General features: G+C 38.0%; 1 protein-coding gene across 6 annotated transcripts in view; it reads left to right on the top strand.

Annotated features, from left to right (window-relative positions):
• The window catches only part of CNKSR2 (connector enhancer of kinase suppressor of Ras 2), a 224,948-nt gene that overhangs the window by 85,560 nt on the left and 121,418 nt on the right, over positions 1–17,970 (top strand). For 5 of the 6 annotated variants that reach the window (XM_085310881.1, XM_085310880.1, XM_085310883.1 and 2 more), the window contains exons 6-7: positions 6,901–7,020; positions 14,043–14,102. In XM_085310881.1, the coding sequence (XP_085167007.1) occupies positions 6,901–7,020; positions 14,043–14,102 (180 nt within the window). The remainder of the gene's footprint in view (positions 1–6,900; positions 7,021–14,042; positions 14,103–17,970) is intronic. The other variant, XM_085310884.1, reaches the window with a different exon arrangement.

Below are 17,970 nucleotides of genomic sequence, written 5' to 3'. Positions count from 1 at the left end.
TTATTGCCATCGCTCATCCATATGACGGGTACAAGGGAACTCTCAGGGATTGCTACCACTCTTCTYGCCCTCAGCCCTGGGAACATGTTTAAGCCCGGGTGCTCCAGTCTTGCAAACACAGGGCAAGGTAGGTTTAAGCTTGGTCACTAGCCTGGGAAAAACTAAGGACAGCAACAAATACAAGTYTGTTTGCTCAACCAGAAATGTTTGGCGACCCTACAACTGCCCAGAAGGAACAGTTGAAAATTGTGTTTGTTGGGGAAAACATAACTGGTGGAGACTTTTGAAGATAGCTGCATCCAAAACTGTTTCCACTGTGCTGCAGAAGACAGAGGTCATTTTGCCAGCAAAATTAAAGTAGCCACAGAGCTGTCCGTTAGTCCCAAAATCAAGAAAGATGCAAGTCTAATTTAGTTACCTTTATGTCCTCGTCTCCTTGGCTGAAAGGAGGAAGAAGTGTGGAAAATCTTTTAGAAACCAATACATTACAGTTCAAAAATACAGGTAAGAAACTAGGTACTATCTTTTATTCTTCAGGCTCTGGGGCATAAAGTAGTTGCCTACTGAGTGAAGGAAAATGTTTCCCCTCTTTGAATTTGTACCAAACAACTAGATGTTCTATGGTAATTTTGTTTCATCCTCCTCTGAATCGTTTAGCTTTACACATTACAGTTGTGGTGTAGCGAAAGTCTACAATTGTAAGTTTGTCACTGAATAGAAGGAAAATTTATAACTGAAGTTCAGTGATGAGTTATTGCAAAAGAAGTTATTGCAAAAGAGAGCTGAAATCATCACTGTAAGCCTTATGGTGAGAACAGGGACTGTATAACAAAAGGGGAAAATGTAATCATCCGCTGATTTCTTTCAGTTATTTTTTTGTAGCTTGCTCTTTCCTTTTTTCTTTTTATGGTTTTTCTTTTTCTTTTTTCTTTTTTTTTTTGTCTTGGCCAAATCCTTCTCCTTTGTTCAGATGCATTGCACGCTGAAGACTGAGAGCAGCCTGAGAAAGGCTGGACATTTTTAATGGCTGCTGATTTTTGTAGGAGCAATTGAATGTTCTCCTGGGTGTCTTACTGTATCTAGTGACTGATACTTGCTTCTMATTTTCAAGTCTATTTCTGCAAATGTAAAAACATGGCACATTGACATGTAGGGATGCTTCCTTTAGAAAAATTATTCCTTAGTGGACTTTCATTGCATATTAAAGAATAGCTACCCCTGCTCCTTTCCTGGAATACATGGGTTTGAACTACTTAAAAATACACGGTGTCTGGCATAACCATTGCAACTACATTGCTTGCACTTTCTGATTGTCAAAGCCGCCTCCTGGAACTGTCTCTTGCTCATTAAGTACATTCCTCTGTTGTCCTCAATACAAGCAACGRCCTCTGAACATTTATTTTTGCAGGTGCAATGAGTGGCAGGCATGCTAAATTATTCTGTTGCTTTGGCTGATTTCCCCTGCAGCATTAAATTATGGTGTTTTCCACATCCTCCTTAATGTTCTAAGGAAGAATTTTGCCCTAACCAGTCRTCTAATTGTAGTCTTTCATTGTCCTTTATTTTTTCACAGACTGTTGAGAAATGCACCTTCCTTTTTGGAGTCAGAAAGTAGGAAAAGGGCCAATGCTAGACCAATTTGCATATCACACTTTTATTTTATTTTATCAGCTGTACCCCCTGAATCATTTTTCCTACATTTACAGACCTATTTTGTACTGAAAGACCAACCAGGTGTTTTTAAAATTATATTGCAATAGGGAAGCAACACTTACGTGGGTATGATAAAGGATCTTGATCCCATTAACAGTGTTTTTGTAACCAGAAATGCAATTTCACAAAGTACCAAAAGATAACTACAATTTGAGGGAAAAGGTTTATTGTACTCTCATCAGTTTTTAATGAAACTAATACATGTCTTTGATACTGCTTGTACTRAATAGGTTACGCTGAAGAATAATGCGTTCATAAATTGTTTGGAATAAAATAAAATGAGTACTAAAAGTACACTGTGTGTTTGTTTCCAGTCAAATGAATTGAGTAGCCTCTATGCAAAATACTGCTGCAGTCCATTATTCTCCGTTAAGTAAAACAATAAATAAATTTTTAAAAACTCTAGGCATTTCTCCCACTTACATAATTTGTTTCTTTTGCATCTGCCAAGTTGAAAGCTTCAGAGAAGTTTGAGGAGCTTAGAGAAAATTTAGTTAAGCCAGAAGTAAAGTAGCCCTGAACATACCTTTAGAGATGTAGACAGGGAGTTCACCTGAATGAACTCCCAAACAGCGAGTATGAGAGGCACCGAGTGAGCCGCTCTCCGAYGTGCTTAGTGGGGAGAGTATTCAGGAGCCAAAGGTGATTTATCTGGGAACTCTCTGGCCACACTAACGCGTTGCCTCTGGTAAACGAGCCTCACTCCTGTGCCATGTGGCAGCAGCTTTGCCCACGGAAGTTCCTGATCTGCTAAACAGGTCCAAGACAAGCAGAAACAACATATTTTTCCATAAGGGGGCCCTTAACCTTGGAGTCCTAATCGGGGAGATCACGCTCCTGATGAAAAGGCCCTTCCGTCTGCATGCCAGGTTAGTGCTGATCGGCATGTTAAGGAGCCTGGGGCGATAAAGTGAACAGCAGCAATTTGGGCAGGAGCTGGAATCTCACCTAGCCACTGGGGGTTTTTTTTGGTCACTGTTAACCTCTGTTGTGAACTGAGGTAGCTATGCCCAGTGGATCTTTTCCAAAGCCATCCAAGCTCAGATGTGTTGTTTGGGCTGAATTCCCCTCCTCTGCCTTCTTCCATCCTCTTTTTTTTTCTTTTTTACTGCCTTCACTCCCCCCTGAAAAGCAACAATTAACAAAACAAAACAAAACAGCCAAGATGTTTTTGAGAATAACGCCAAGGAAGAATATGCTGTTCTGCCCAGGCCAGCCTGTGGCCATGTTTTTACTAACAGCCTATGCTCTTGCCTTTTGCCATGGGGAGAGGATATCCGTGGCGTAGGAGTGTGCCCCCTGCTCTCCCCGTTCGGGGCGCGCTGTGAGGTCTCGAYGAGTTGCATTCACACAAACACAGTAAATACTTGTGTAGATACTAGATTATGGCTTAATTCGTGGGAAGGTGCAATGTGCCCACTGCTAATGCAGTCCAGGGTTGAGGCACTACGTCCCGTGTGTGTGGAGAAGGTCCCGGGGGCAGGCGCCAGGTCTGAGACCGGAGAGCCCTCGCTGGCCTGAAGCCTCATGCAGAGGAAGAAAAAAAAAGAGCCAAACTGAGGGGCCAGTTCAGCAAAAGCTGTTGGATATTTCTGTAGAGAGTGTAGCATGAGAAGATCATGCACTGGCCTGCACCCTCTGTACTGTCACAGTTACCTGATAAAAATAAGGAATAATTGTTTAAAAACAGCTGACATAAAATGTCTTAGATTTTGGAAAGGGGACTTTTAAATTGACTAATAACTGAAATGATTTAAATATAAGATAGCAAAGGGAGACTTATAAGGTTCTGTAGCTATTCTAACCCAAACAGGGCTTTTCTGTTCTMAGAAGAAAATTAAGAGTTGTTAGATATTTGCCTATAGCAACAGGAAATCTGGAGTGGTTGGGCAGAACCCAGACYTGTCTTTTGAAAGATTGCTTTTTGTTCCCAAGGTCTTGTAGTTATGTTAGAACAAGAATACTATTTCTGTTTTCTGAAATTAGATGAAGTTCTGTATGCCATTTAATTAAAAACAAATTAGTTAGTYATTCATTTGCTGCTATGCAAATATATGTGAAATACAAGAAGTTCAAGCAACATGAATGTGCCAGTTCATTATGCTGTAGTACTRATTCAAAATCTTTCTATAATAAGCATGATTTCCCCCCCAAAGGAGTAGATAGTTCTAACAAGCAAAGCAAAATATGTCTTTTATGAAATTGGTGCTGGATGAAACTATTCCATAATTACTAAATGGGCGATGTTGTAATTAGGTCTCATTATCTAGAGCAACAATTTCTTGAGAAATACTATTTATGGATGCTGTTACATGGTATTTTGTCTTATTGGATCAAGTCTATTAATGCTCTTATAGAAGAAAAAAGATTTAAAGATTTAAAATTAAGAGAAGTAATTCAAGAACTTTCATTTCCACTTTTCTGTACCTTTTGTTTTCTGTCACTTCTTCCAGTCACCTGTGATGCTAATATATGATAGTAAACCTGATAATATTTAATAGAGCTCTGAAAGTTCACCATCTATGACTTTTATCTTCACTGTGGTTAAATACGAATACCTATGAAGCAGAAAAGTTTTTATAATAATGTAGTGGAGTTTTTGCCCCTAAGTATCATTTTTTTCTATATGCATCCCCATATATTGAATGAGTACTTAAATTTTGGAAAGGTCATAGACCTTTCTGAAAGCCGTAGGGGAACATGGGGCCTCTACTCATAGGGTGTTCTCTAGGGATTTTGCTAGGCTCATTTATTGTACTTAGAATATGCAGGATACAATACTAGKGGAGAGGAGTATGAAGATTTGGGATAGAGAGAAAAACGCAAGACTTGAAAGAGAATAATCTTTTATAAATGCGTAGGAGCACATGGAAGATTTTTCTATCATAGTAACTTTGTGTTTTTTACATCGAGTGTTGTTTGAGCTCCTTTTAGGGAATTTCCATACCAACTTGTTTTAGGATTACAACCWGTATAGCCATTTTGAAACGTTAGTATCTGTAGTTGCTATATAGTCTGTCTGTACTCTCCCTTGCGGAGAGGCAGAGCAGCTGCACCAGGGGTTATTTAATGCATCTCAGGCTTCTGCTCCATATCGCAGTCTGCACTTACCTCGCTCCCATCTTTTCCCTATCGCCCATGGAGGCAGCTAAGTAATTTTTTGAGCAGGGATCCAAGTCTCCAATCTTTAAATGGCCTGCCTAGGGTTGAGTGGTAGCAACACTCCCTTTCTGTGTGTTTTGACATCTCTAAGCAATGCAGTGGTTGGGAATGGAATTAAAAAAAATGTGTTACTTCATGGAGGCTGCATTGAAGCTGCTCAGGACTCATCAATTTAGTAGTTTTAGAAAAGATTAATAGGAAGATTATGGGTGGGTGAATGCAGGTCTACARGTATATGATACACTCAGCTTTCATTACCAAGGAACAAACTGTAATGTTATATGTGAATAGATGAGTGATTTATAAGTTTCTAAAAGGAATAGAAGTGTTTATAATTTTTTTAATGTCAACTCAAAGCAGTTTTCATATATCCTAGCAAAAACATAAAAAATCAATTCTGCAATAAAGTGAATATTCTTCTCCCCAATTCAATTAAGGACAAAGCATTTTTATCCTCATTTAAAATATCTCTTGACTTCCTTTTTTCAGTAATGACTGCATCACAAAATGCAGACAAAACAGAAGGGRTATGTGTGTGTATGTGTGCTTGAAGGCAGTATGATGTCTGGAATAAGGTCATGTTGGTAATGCAGGTTTTATAATATTTTCCATTTGATTTTAACTTGTTTATTCATCCTGAAATATTATTGTTCAATAAAATATGACATCTATATACTAAGCCAAGTTTCCAGCTGTTTATAAATAATTTCAAGAGGAGAAATTTCAAGTGTAATGGTCTGTAACAGGATTAGATTTTTGCTTTCTCTGGATTTTTTTCCCTAGCTTTTTATCAGTCAAGGTTTTTGCTTTCCTTTTAGATAAGATATTTCTAGTTTGGCATTAGGAATTATAACAGTGATTTGGCAAGGCAGTTATATCCAATTTTATACCCTATTTCTGYAGCATTGTTGTAGATAATTTTTACCTTAAAAAGTATTATTTGGAAGCTTAGAAGAGGGGTTGGAATGGCCATCATGTGCAATTGTGTTTCAGTTATTTGAGGAGCCTGGTTAGTTTAAACTCTTTGAATTTGAGGASAATTAGACAGGCTCTTAATTGATTTTCCAGTTGCCCACAGTTGCAGGACCARAGGAATGCTGTAATCCCTAAGTACACACGTGAAGCACATGTTTGGAAATCTGAGCTGAGAAATCAKTTTTAGCTGCTGAAGCGGGATTCCATGGAAAACATTAAAGCTATCAAAAATCGCTTGCTTACAGAAATATGAGAGAATGATAGAAAATAAATTATTGTGGTTTTCCTCCCTCTGGCAACTGGGAATCAAGGAAGTGAGAGATGAGAAGATAACAAAGTACCCATTTGACAGTCCCAGCCTTTTTAGAAACTTTATTTCTATTTTGCTGCAAAGAGACTGCCAAGGATAACAGATTTTAAAATTATCTTATGATGAAGTGGTTATTTATCGTGATCTTCATGCCTGCAGCAGTAAATCATRCTTGGCACCAGCAGAACATGAGAAACTCATTCCAAAGTCAATTAACATGTTTTATTAGTATAGCATAAACTTCAGAGTTAATAGGAGTTACACGTCATTGCTAATAGTCAGATTTTCATGCGAATTGAACACCTGCAAGTTGAACTGAAATGAGTGGGGCTTGGGAGCACTTAATGTCTTTGCAAAGGGTCTAGGGAGTTGGAACGTGCCAGGGGCCCCGGGTGTCTGAACACAGCTCAGATGCAGCACCTGCGACGAGAAGAGCAGACGGGAGGAGCTCAAGCAGTTGCTTGCTGTCTCTGTGGAGATACAAAACTAGTTGCCTCTTACTCTTTGCTGTTCTGATGTTATGTCAGTTTGGGATCATCATAAAAATTGCATTTTGCAGTGTGCTGCTTGCTGACTGAGGCCTTTCCCACTCCTCCCTCATTCCCTCTGCCTTGTACATACAACAATGTGACTTATATGTATGTACTTTTAAAACGTTATAAGTAGTAGGTTAACATTTAAATGGTTAGTAATGGCATTGTGACAATTTATTTTTCTTTTTTTTCCCTGTTCCTTCCTAGTGTAAAACTCTCTCTGGCGTCTGTGATCATATTATCTCACTCTCTTCCGATCCTCTGGTTTCCCAGTCTGCCCACCTTGAAGTGATCCAGCTTACAAACATCAAGCCAAGTGAAGGGCTGGTAAGAAGTACGCAGTTAATCAAAACCATCATCAAAGATGAGAGAGTGAATTTTTTAATAAGATGTATATATTTAAAGGAATAGGAGACTTTAGCTTTTTTTTAAAAAAAAAGAAAGTCTGAAATATTTTGATTTGTCATGCAGCTAGGCCAATGGGGAAGTATTTTGTAAGGCTGACCACAATAAGAGAAAATTTAGTAAACAGGAAAAAATGAAAGAGAAGTTTTACCATTTATACTAGCTTCTGAAAAGTGACTCAGATTATTCTAGAATCTTGAAGTCTGAAGGGATTTAAATTACTAAGATCAACTCAACCAAGAAGTTTGCGTGGGCTTATGCACAAAAAGTGTCAAATTCTAGAATTTGCTTCATAGTATCTCTGGCTTATAAAGCTATTTTGTAAGTTATTCAAAGGCTCTACAGCACCACTGGGGAGTAGCTTATTGAATTTTATTGCAAGAACTCTGCATGCTTAATCAGATGGCTGTGAAAGCTCAGTGTAGCCATCCTGTGTTGTTGATGAGTTGACCACTGATCTTTCAATTACTCAAGTATTCAACACTGTGGCATGGAGAAAATCCCACTGATAACACTTACAGGTATTTTTCTTTATATCACTAATAATATCTCTTCCTACATCGCTTGAAGGTAGTAGAAGGCAATCAGAATACACTTACTCATTTTTTGCTTAGTGAAATAGCTTTTGCAGCCTCCTCTGCCCATATTCATTCTCATTCCATTTACTTGAATAGGAAGGATTGCTGTTGGCACTCTTCTCTGCAGCAGATTTTTTTTTTTTGGGTTAGATGGCATAGTTTTGGAGAATATTTGGGGGGTTGGGGGCTTCTGTTTGTTTGATTTTGGCAAATTTGATATGCCAAGGTTTTTAGGTTGATTATTCACTAATATGTCTCTGTTGGCAAATCACAGTTAAAATAAAGAGACAAAAATCTTTTGAATGAGTAAACATTGCCCCATCTTTTGTTTTGGTCTACTATTTGTTTCTCCCCTGCTCCACTGGCTTATTTTTATAATCTCTGAATCCATTTTGGAGTATGCCTCCAGGATTTCACCTTTTCATGGACTCTCTCACTTTCTCTCTCTTCCTCTCTTATTAATTTTCTCACTCTTTTGCCTGTTCTCTGCAGTCAGCTTTTCTAAATCCTGTCTCCTGCTGTAATGAAAGAATGTTCTTTCCTTTTCTCTCAACCACCTTTTTTGGATTTATGTACATTTTTATTTTAGCTTTTTATTTTTCTCCTTTCTGTCTTGTGACTGTTATTTTTTTCCCTCATTTGAGTCTTTCTGTAGGGTGGTGTTAACCCACAGTGATTGAAAAGTGTTAAGAGCAGTATTTTTTAGAAAGAATAATGTCTTTACGTGGGTGTGTTTCAGCTCACTAGCTGATTGGGTAAAGAATCTCTTCCCTTCTCTGTGCCTCTGTTTTCAACCCTCTGTCTGTCTTGTCTGTTTAAACTGGAAGCTCTTGAGGTAGGACTTATTCTTGTGACCCGTATTTGTGAATCAGCTGGACGGGGTCATGGTGCTGACTGAGAAATTCCATGTCATTGTCATGAAAATAATTGTATGTATTTTTAAAAATGGAAAAGATTGATGTGCAAGCCTTGTTTAAAAGCCTTAGAGGAATACAATGCTGTTTTGATATGGTGACCTTTTTTCTCCTTCCTCCTTACCTGTATGCCTCAGTTGTGTTGCCTCTGTGCTGCGCTGTGCCCTCTAGACTGTAAGCTCTCCAGAGCAGGAACCAAGGCCAACATGTCTGCGCTGGGAGGTGCACRTCACACCTCTCGGTTTGTTATGGAGCCAGTCACACTAACAGGTTATTTTTGTCAGGTTTCTCATGGTGCTTTGTATGAATACTCTGGTTTTGGCTTTTTGTTTTTAACTAATATCTTTCAGTYAAAATACAATGAATGCATATCAGTGCAACGCTGTTGAGTATTAAGAGTATCAGTTTAATAAATGATGATAGAGCTTGGTGTTGTGAGTAGTGGCTGCACGTCAGGAGCGCTTGYGTAGATGCGAAGCTCAATAACTTCTGGACCTTCTTCCAGGATGCATGCAACGATGGCAGTGGAAAGATGGATTGTGGCCACCTTTCTTCTCGAGTTTGGACCCCCATGGAGGCTCTGTGCTGGCTATACTGTTCAATGAATAAAATACTAGCCCTATAAGAATGGAAAGACTGCAAGCAGAAAGTGAAGGGCAAGGGTGGCTACTAACTTGGAAAATGTTCTGTCACCTAGCAGGGGCAGAACATCTGAAATGTCTCAAACAATATCAAAGAAGTTAAAGTAGGTCAGGGAGAGAGAAAGGAGAGGAGAAGGAAATAAAAGGCATAGAAAAAAAATGCAATTTCTCTAAACTCATACAGTAAATGTACGACAGAATTAGGAAAATATTTTTTTTTAATGACTTAAAACATATAGGATATAAAACAGATAGGAGCACTGTCAAGGTGTTTTAATCAGTTTAAATRCTTTCTTCTCTACAACTGACCTTTTTTTGTGGACACGTAAGTATCAATCCGAGATATTCATTAATTSTCTGACTAATACGTTACTGCAGCAGCACCTAAATGTGTTACGTGGGTTACAATATCTTACAGGTATTGAAACTAATAATACTTACTGGAAAAACAGACTAAACAACCTGATAAGGAGAAAATGTGGTTATGGTGTGGTATGAAGAAACACTTGTGTACTGGGTAAAGCTTGAGTGCAGCATCACCAGGTGGATTCTAGTTTTGCTTTTTTTAGCTCCTTTGTCCCTAAGTTGGTTGCCCGTGTGGTTTTGTGGCTGGCTACATATATGTGTTCTCTAGGGAGTGTTACTGCAGGAAGAGACAAATCCTACAGCCGTTGTGAAGGAAGGGTGAAAAGGGAGTTCTTGGAGTAAAATTTTTCTAAAAATCCTAATGTGGATTAAAGTGGTCAGCTTTGCGATCACTGACAGATATGCACGCTGCCACCCATAATCACTGTTTCCTTTTTTGAGRGCTCGGAAGTTGATTTTTCTATATCCTTGAGTTGAATGTAATTTTGTGTGTTTTTCCACTACAGATGTTACAGAGAAAAATAAAATTAACCAGTTTAGGTAGTATGTTTTGCCAGGAAACAGACTTAAAAATGTTACTGCTTGACTGAAAACAAAATATTTAGCAAATAAGCAGAGTGCTCTATGCATTTTGTTAGACAAAAAGCAGATAACCAACTTATAGGTACTGCTTTACCTTGGTAAGATTTTCTTGTGCAGTTCCCTCCTCCTTTTTTTTAATACAATATAGAATATCAGAGTAGAACTTTGGGACAGACTAATCTTGAATTTCAGTTTTTACTGTTCAGATTTTCACTTTAATGCTAGTCAGTTCACGTACTGTGATATAATTTCAAATCCCAACTCTTCACTTAGCTAGATTACCATGAAAATACAAAGGTGAATATGCCAGAATAATAGACTAATTTTTMTTAGTTCCTTTTCGCTCACTAAAGAAAACAAAAAATCAGCCTCTCATGTGCAAAAGAGCCATAAATAAAATACAAGTGGCAGACAGAGCAGAGCATAGCAGCCTGTTAAAGGTGCACTGTTGGAGATTGAACTAGGAAGTATTTTCCAGAAGTCCAGGGTACTGTTATTCCTAATATTTCTCCAAGTTATTTGACTTGAAATATTGGAGGAGTTGGGAAGAAGTTATGAACAATTTTCTGAAAACCRTTTGAATTTTAGTCTCAGACCTTGCAGAGCTCTAGAGCTGAATTGGAGAAGCACACAAGATTAATTTTGGGCTGTGTTTTGCACTTTTGGAACACATTTCTGAGCTAAAGAGGCATGTGCAATCTTGGGGTACTGCATCAAGATACTGTCACAGCGAAAGAGTGAAAATTCAGTTAGGTATATGATAAAATGGAATTAGTGTCTTGTGTACTTTCTATGTGGCATTGTGTAAAACGTGTTACAAGCATATCAAGTTCTACTGTCACAGTCTTAAAAAATATAAAAATCCAAGGTCTTTATTCTAACCCTTAACTGAATAATAGTTCACACCAAGATAAAATGTATTGACTCATTTATGATTAGACTTCTTCCCATAGCTGATCAGAACAACCTGGGTAATTAAGCCTGAGTTACCTGGTCTTTGATTGGAGAATGCTTCTGTTCCAGATTCCTATGGTGGTTACCTGATGGTTGTTTCAGGCGCGTTAACTGAATTATCTTTCCATTTATTTGACATAACTGATTCTTGTGATTTCATAGGGACTTTGGAGTTATTTTTCGATACCTAAGATTTATCTCTGCTAATTTGTTTTAGTAGAAATGAACAACACACACCAATAACCCTGTATTCTTGATCACTGAGAGTACTGTTAGTGTTGCGTAGCCGCAAGGAGACAAAGAGGGGAATACTTGTAAAGGTCTGTGATATTCTTCTACAGTGGATTCCAGTAAACCCTAGAAACATTTGGTTCTCTGCACCTTTCCCCATATATCATTGTTCACTTAAAACAAGGTAGATCGGCTTTCTGTTGCATTTGCTTTTGGCAATGGCAAAATGTTACATTTCCTCATTTAAAATTATGTTTGTAAACATAATGATGTTGACTCTCGCAAAACTGACAAGATATAATAGTAGTGTAACATTCTTAATTTTGCGTGTGTGGAATAAATACAAATTTCTTCACAGCTTTCCTCTTCTTCCTCTTTCCCAAAGTGCACCTATTTAATTCTTGATCTTAGCCATTAAGAAAAATCAAACCTTTTGAKTCTTAAAAGTCTTTAATTTCTAGAGAAGACTACATTGGATAGAGTTGCCGTCCACCACCACAGTATACTTCTATGTCCTTCGTGTCCTTCAGAATTATGCTTTGCACAAAGCTAAGCACTGCATAAGTGGCAAGTGTGAGACTCTGACCTCTGCGTTCAGCCTGACATTATTTACTGTTTCTTTATTTCATGATATTGTAGATTTGCATGTGTTCCTGTCTTGTACTGGCTTTGCTTTACAAACCTCACTCAGATCCAACTGGAAATTCAGTCTTTTTTTTTTACATTTACACTTAGTTTTGCTGAAGTAAAGTTTTGTAGTGTTTCAGTGAAACATGTTGAGCCACTAAATTGTTGGTACAGAACTATAACCTCAATAAAAGCAAAAACAATCCAGATGGTAAATCATGGTTATTCTTTGGATTAGATAAAAATTGAAATCATAATGAAACTTTATCATCTAAATGCTTAAGTCAAAAGCGATAACTCACCGTCATTAAAGCAAAAATATTGCTTGCTTCAGAAGTTGCCCTTGTGGACCTGCCACCATGAAGTCTGTGGCTTGCACTGATCTGGGGGCATTCAGCAAGCAAGGCTGAATGTCCCAGCCCTTAGAGCTGGATCTCCTGAAACTCAGTTGGCCTGATTTCAGCTCCTTGCCATGTCGCAAGGTGTCCAGTCAGGTCAGATCACTTAGATCCAGAGAGGGATTTAGGTCCTGATTTTCATCTGTTTGGGAATAGGTGTTAGGTTCCAAATGTATTGATGTATCTCAGCCTCTTGTGTGGCTCATTTCCATGTCTGTAAAATATGTTTATATTAGTATTTCCCTACCTCACAGGGGTGTTGTGAGGATAAATGTGTAAGAAATTGCCATGTGATATTTGAGATAACTGAGTTAAGCAGGAAAGCAAGGAGTCAATCAATGAAAAAAGTATTAAATATGCATAGAGATGGAAGTTGAAGCAAAATGGCAGGGGGTTCCTATCTGTGTAGAAAAAACGGGTCCTTGCTTTGTTCTGTTCTAGCTGTGGCAGCCCAAAATGATAATTGGAAATGGTGCCATAAATTACTGCTACASACTGTGCAGAGTAAAAGGAGAATTCAGTTTTGAGTCCACTCTCCTGAGAAAGTCTTAATTTTTTCCTGAGTCTATCCTCTAGTTTGTTAACTGGGCAGGAGGGAGGGAAAGCAGGGACAGATCCTTGTTCCCACTACAAGAACTTCTGTGAGTTCTGGTCCCRAATTAGGTCTGTCCAACCTGATAAAAGTTTTCTCTGCCTCTTTACTGTATCACTGATGAGCACACCATGTTCCTCAGCTAGGAACAGCCTTCTTTGTGGTACTTGGATTAAAAGGAGATAAAGCACATTATGGGGATGATATTTACTCTAATGCTTGGTATTTACCTGTTTTCTGTGAACTGGTCAGGAGCAAGTGAGGTTCTCCAGAAGTTGTTGAAAATATAGTGTATACCCATTACCTTTTCTTTTCCCACTGTCTTAGTGGTGCCATTAAAATGTTGTTTGAATGTCGATTCAGAGAAAAAGCAGGTTTGAGATACTGTCCCAAACCACCCATGCTGGAACTTTGGTCTGTTCATAAGCTGTCATGTACAGCATGGTTGCTGCTAATATCTTGATAACCCTTCTTTCTCATATTTTTTCAAAAAACTGACATAGCTAACAAAGTTGACATTTAAATTGTCATAATTGAGCTTTAGAGCTCATTGAAATGGATGAGGCAGTCAGAAAGTCTTAGAGCTGTTTTTTTCAGGCATATTTCAGAGCATTAGTTACCAGTTTGAAAGTTGTTTTTGCAGCATTGCCTACCAGAGAATCCAAGTCTTTTATAACCTTCTTCCAGAAAGCTTCCAAAAAGAAATGGAAGTATTGATCATCCTAAGGCAATTCTTAATTTTGTTTTTGTAAGCAGATGCTACTGTTGCTATAATTGTCAGTTATGGAGTACATAAAGAAAGCGGGGGAGTATTTGTGGAGATGACTGTGGTAAAAGCCTTAGGTTGCTACTGCTACATAGAGCCAGAAACATTTAGGCTATTCTCTAAGTATATCAAAAAGCACTTTGTTATCCAGAGACATATTCCTTATGGTGTATGTTAATTTAAAGGTTCACATATTATATAAAACTTTTATTTTTAGAGATGTGCAAGTTATGTTTGGATGGTGATGGTTTGTGAAACACTTTAAAAATTCTTTCCCATGATGTCTTTTTCTTAGGGTATGTACATTAAATCAACATATGATGGTCTCCATGTAATTACTGGAACAACAGAAAATGTAAGTATTGTTAATACTGTATGTTCAGGCCTGGTAGCCTTTTTGATCTTACCTGTGGTTTATGCTTTCCCTTTGCTATAGACTACATTTTGCTTGCAAAAGTGTGCTGGTTGGCTGTTGAGGACCAATAGCATGTTGGAGAGCAGAAGTGCTTTTGCTTGTGTACCTCAGAATTGAAAGAGTTGTTTGTAGCTGAGATCCAGGAGAACCAGTTTTGATTTGTTCTTGCAATACACTTAAAACACTTTAGYTGATCAAGATAAGAGGTTGCTATCTTGGAGTTACCTTGCACTGTGAATAGAAGATAAATGTTTTTAATAAGTATAAATTGATATGCTGGAGTTGTAGTATTAGAAAAACAGCTTTCATATTTTCCATCATCAAGCTTTATTTTGAAATAGATAAATGCATGGACATGAGGACATCCTTTCACACTGACAAATAACCATATGTTTCTGCATGAACTTCTGAATAATGCCTGTAGGAAGGAAAACTTATTACTGGTATACTAATTCTCATGGAAGGTATCAAAACAGCAAGCAAAACGTAATAGATTACTTTTAACTCTCTTTGAAATACACTCTTCTTTCCTTGTACACCATCTTTACAGAACTGGCTGCGTCTCGTAGGGAATGGGCACGATGATCCTTTAGGGGGAGAAAGGCTTTAATCCGTAATCTTTGATAAACATAGAACAGGCCACTATACAATGCTGAATTGCTCCTTAACGGTTGAGGGAATTCCTTTTGAAGATTCTGATGACACTTTCTTAAAATGAAGCTGTGGGAAGTACTTGTCCTGCTACTGTRTCATATTCTGGAAAGCACAAATCGTCTATGATATTTACAGCTGCTGCCTTGGATCTGCAATGGGGTTCTGTTAATATCTCAAGGGAAAGAGAAAATGATTATTGTTTTCATCCCTTCATACGAATTGCAATCTGGAAACCTTTCTCCCTTCTTTTGCTATGGACAGGCTGTTCCRTGGGCCACTTGCCCTAGAATAAGGAAATCATGAGAGAAATTTCTTGCAATCAAAAGTCTAGGGTGTCAGACCTACAGCTTCAAGATCATCAGTGGAATTAACAAAACTAAACAGACAACAGAACCATAGTTGTGTCAAATCTAGAAGACATTTGGAGAAGAGGGGAGGATTTTTAAAGTTGAATTTCTCTCAGATTAAAAATGGAACCATTTCTCTCCATAAGTTACTATTATTGGATTTAATTTCCCTGGAGCAAAGATAAGAATAAAATCTTAATGCATTCCCTTAAAAATCTTATCTTTCATGATTCATGAATATAATTTAAAGCTACATCAGGAAGCTTCAGTCATGATGACTTTTCTGCTTCATTATTGATACTTTCACTTGCTATAAGACCCTGGAGGCGCTCAAAGCAAATGAAGAGACTGCAGTCCGCTATCTGGGGAAAGACCTATTGTGTGTTAAAATGTTTTGAAAATAAGTAATGCCTTAGGGAAAGTAAGGTGTCTCATGCTTTCAAAGACAAAGTTGCTAGTCGCTTGCTTAAAAAAAAAATACTCAAGTATTATTCTGATAGATGGCAGGAGAAACATCAAAGAAACAAGGCGAAAATAAAGACATGATGGGGCAGATGAGATCTGAGCTCTTCATATTGACATTTTTGCCTTTTTTAGTCCTATTGGACTTCTAAAAAACAGTAAGAATCCAAATTCTCTTGCCTTTGAACAAAAGCTTATGCCTTTTTCTTTCTTATTCTGCTACTTGAAATGAGATGTTGGCAAAACTTTTTATCTGAGCCTTCCCTGAAAGATCACAGAGAAGTACTTGTCTTTTTAATAAATGCAGTACCTTAGCGGTGCTAGCTGCATAATATAACATTGTAGGTTTTTTATCCACCATCCTGCATTATCTGTTTGCAATTCGAGGTGCTTGGTGTCCAGCTACAAAGCCCATAGGTGTTTGGATCTTGGTGTTCAGCAGTAGGAGTCATCTTTCCCAAYACGCTGGCCCTGCAGGTCAGAGCAGCCAAGCTCTGAAACTTGAACTGAGAGGGAGCAGGGCTTCTGAGAGGTCAGTGCCCCCTTAGAGATTCTCCCTGGTGGTCCTGTAGCATCAGAGCACGCTAAGMTTTTTGGTTCAATTCTTCTCTCTTGTATCTGAAAGTAACAATTACAAAGGATGTACCAGTCCAGTAAGAGAGTATAGCCTTCTTGGTGAGTGATGAGAGATTCTTTTAATTCACAGAACAAATATTTTCATCAAATAAAGTAATTTTGTAATTTAGTTTTCTAATTGAGAAGAGTATTTTCTAAGTCCTATCATGGGCTACCTCTATATCAACATCRTGTTTTACAGCGGGAGCGCAATTTAGAACGAAGTCTTCCCAGTGTCCCCAATTACTGTGTAATTTTTGAGGTTGTAATTATTGAGCTCAGAAAGGAGACACTTTTCAGAAGAAATGATACCTGAGTTTCCACTCTGGGCACGCATCAAATCTGCTTCAGCCCCTAATGAGGGCAGGAGGGTCTAAGCAGGTATTTTGGATAGTTTGGGTATGTTGGGGAGAAATGGGACAAAGACAACATTTAGCCTAGAGGACAACACTAAACCTTATCTGAAGTAAAATTCCTTACCCTCATATGGGAAGACGATTGAACCACATTGCCATCTCATGTAGATTTATCTGTGATGTGACCCACTCTGTTCCTCCTAGGGGAGGCTTCATGAATAGTTTGGTTAATGATCAGCATACACATCTATAATAAGAAATAGACTATCAATTTTCCTGTTTTCCCTAAACAGTGATGATAAAAGATAACTATTTCTCAACTGTAAGGTCTGTTTTCCTTACTTGGGAGGAAAAGCAGTAAGGCACAAGAGCCACAACCTCCTAATAAGACCATAGCCTTGGACTCCTGTAGAAACGATTTGTATCTAAGCTTGCGGTGTTATTCATTCCTAGGCATAATTGCAATGATTTTTTAGTCTGAAGATTCTCAGATCATGTTTTACAGATTTGGCAAACTGCTAAACAAAAGTAACGTTTTTCTCAAGAGTTAAGCTGCAAGTGTTGAAGTTAGTGAAGGGAAAAGTTTGTATTGTAATAAAATCCCCTTGAGTACAGACATAATGACACAGGATTCACTCACAGAGACACTTTGAAGGTCTTAGGCATCTGAGCTAAAGCACAGCAAGATTATAAAGATCTTTTAGATGTATGAATGAGTAAATTTGAGTAGTGTAGAGTAAATTTGAGTAGTGTAGTGATAGGCAGAAGATAGATCAATGGAATGTAGTTACTAGTGTTAAAATTTTTCCTTATGTCATTCAGCCAACACTTTTAGCACTGGAGCAGTGCCAAATAGTCAAGGCTGCTGTTCTTTATGTAAGTAAAATTACATGTGTACCAGCCCAGGATGATTTGGGATATTCTGAGTAATGCCTCCAAGAGCTGAGTCATAAGTTACTGTTCTTTCAGCCTCATGTTTTCCTTGGATATCTTCTATTTAAACACTGTTCTTAACTTAAGCCACAAGTGATGTGGAGTTGCACTAGAAAGTCACGGTATGGCTGCAGGACTCAATTTCAATTCCTTTTTGCAAAATTCCTAGCAGCTCTTTGGAAACCTACTCCTGAGTACCTTGATTTTTTTGAAGGGTCGCTCTCATCTTTTACCTTTAAGGTGATTAAACAACTTCATAGGCCGGCAGCCACAGTGCTGAATAAGAAAAGTCATATATTGTCACTCTGTGAAAAGCTTAATGAAGTTACTTTCCTCTAAAAATGGGGGGGGGGCACTCAGAAAATAGTTGACTGATTGTACATATAGATAGCAGAAGGGGAGAAACTGGTTTTTTCTTTGTTTGTTTTTTTGGTTTTTTTT

The sequence above is a fragment of the Rhea americana genome, unplaced genomic scaffold (genome assembly GCF_003343005.1).
Source record: "Rhea americana isolate MKP2758 unplaced genomic scaffold, rheAme1 scaffold_329, whole genome shotgun sequence".
NCBI classification, from domain to species: domain Eukaryota; kingdom Metazoa; phylum Chordata; class Aves; order Rheiformes; family Rheidae; genus Rhea; species Rhea americana.
The sequence above is the reverse complement of the archived record's forward strand: the minus strand, read 5'-3'. Positions and strand labels throughout refer to the sequence as shown.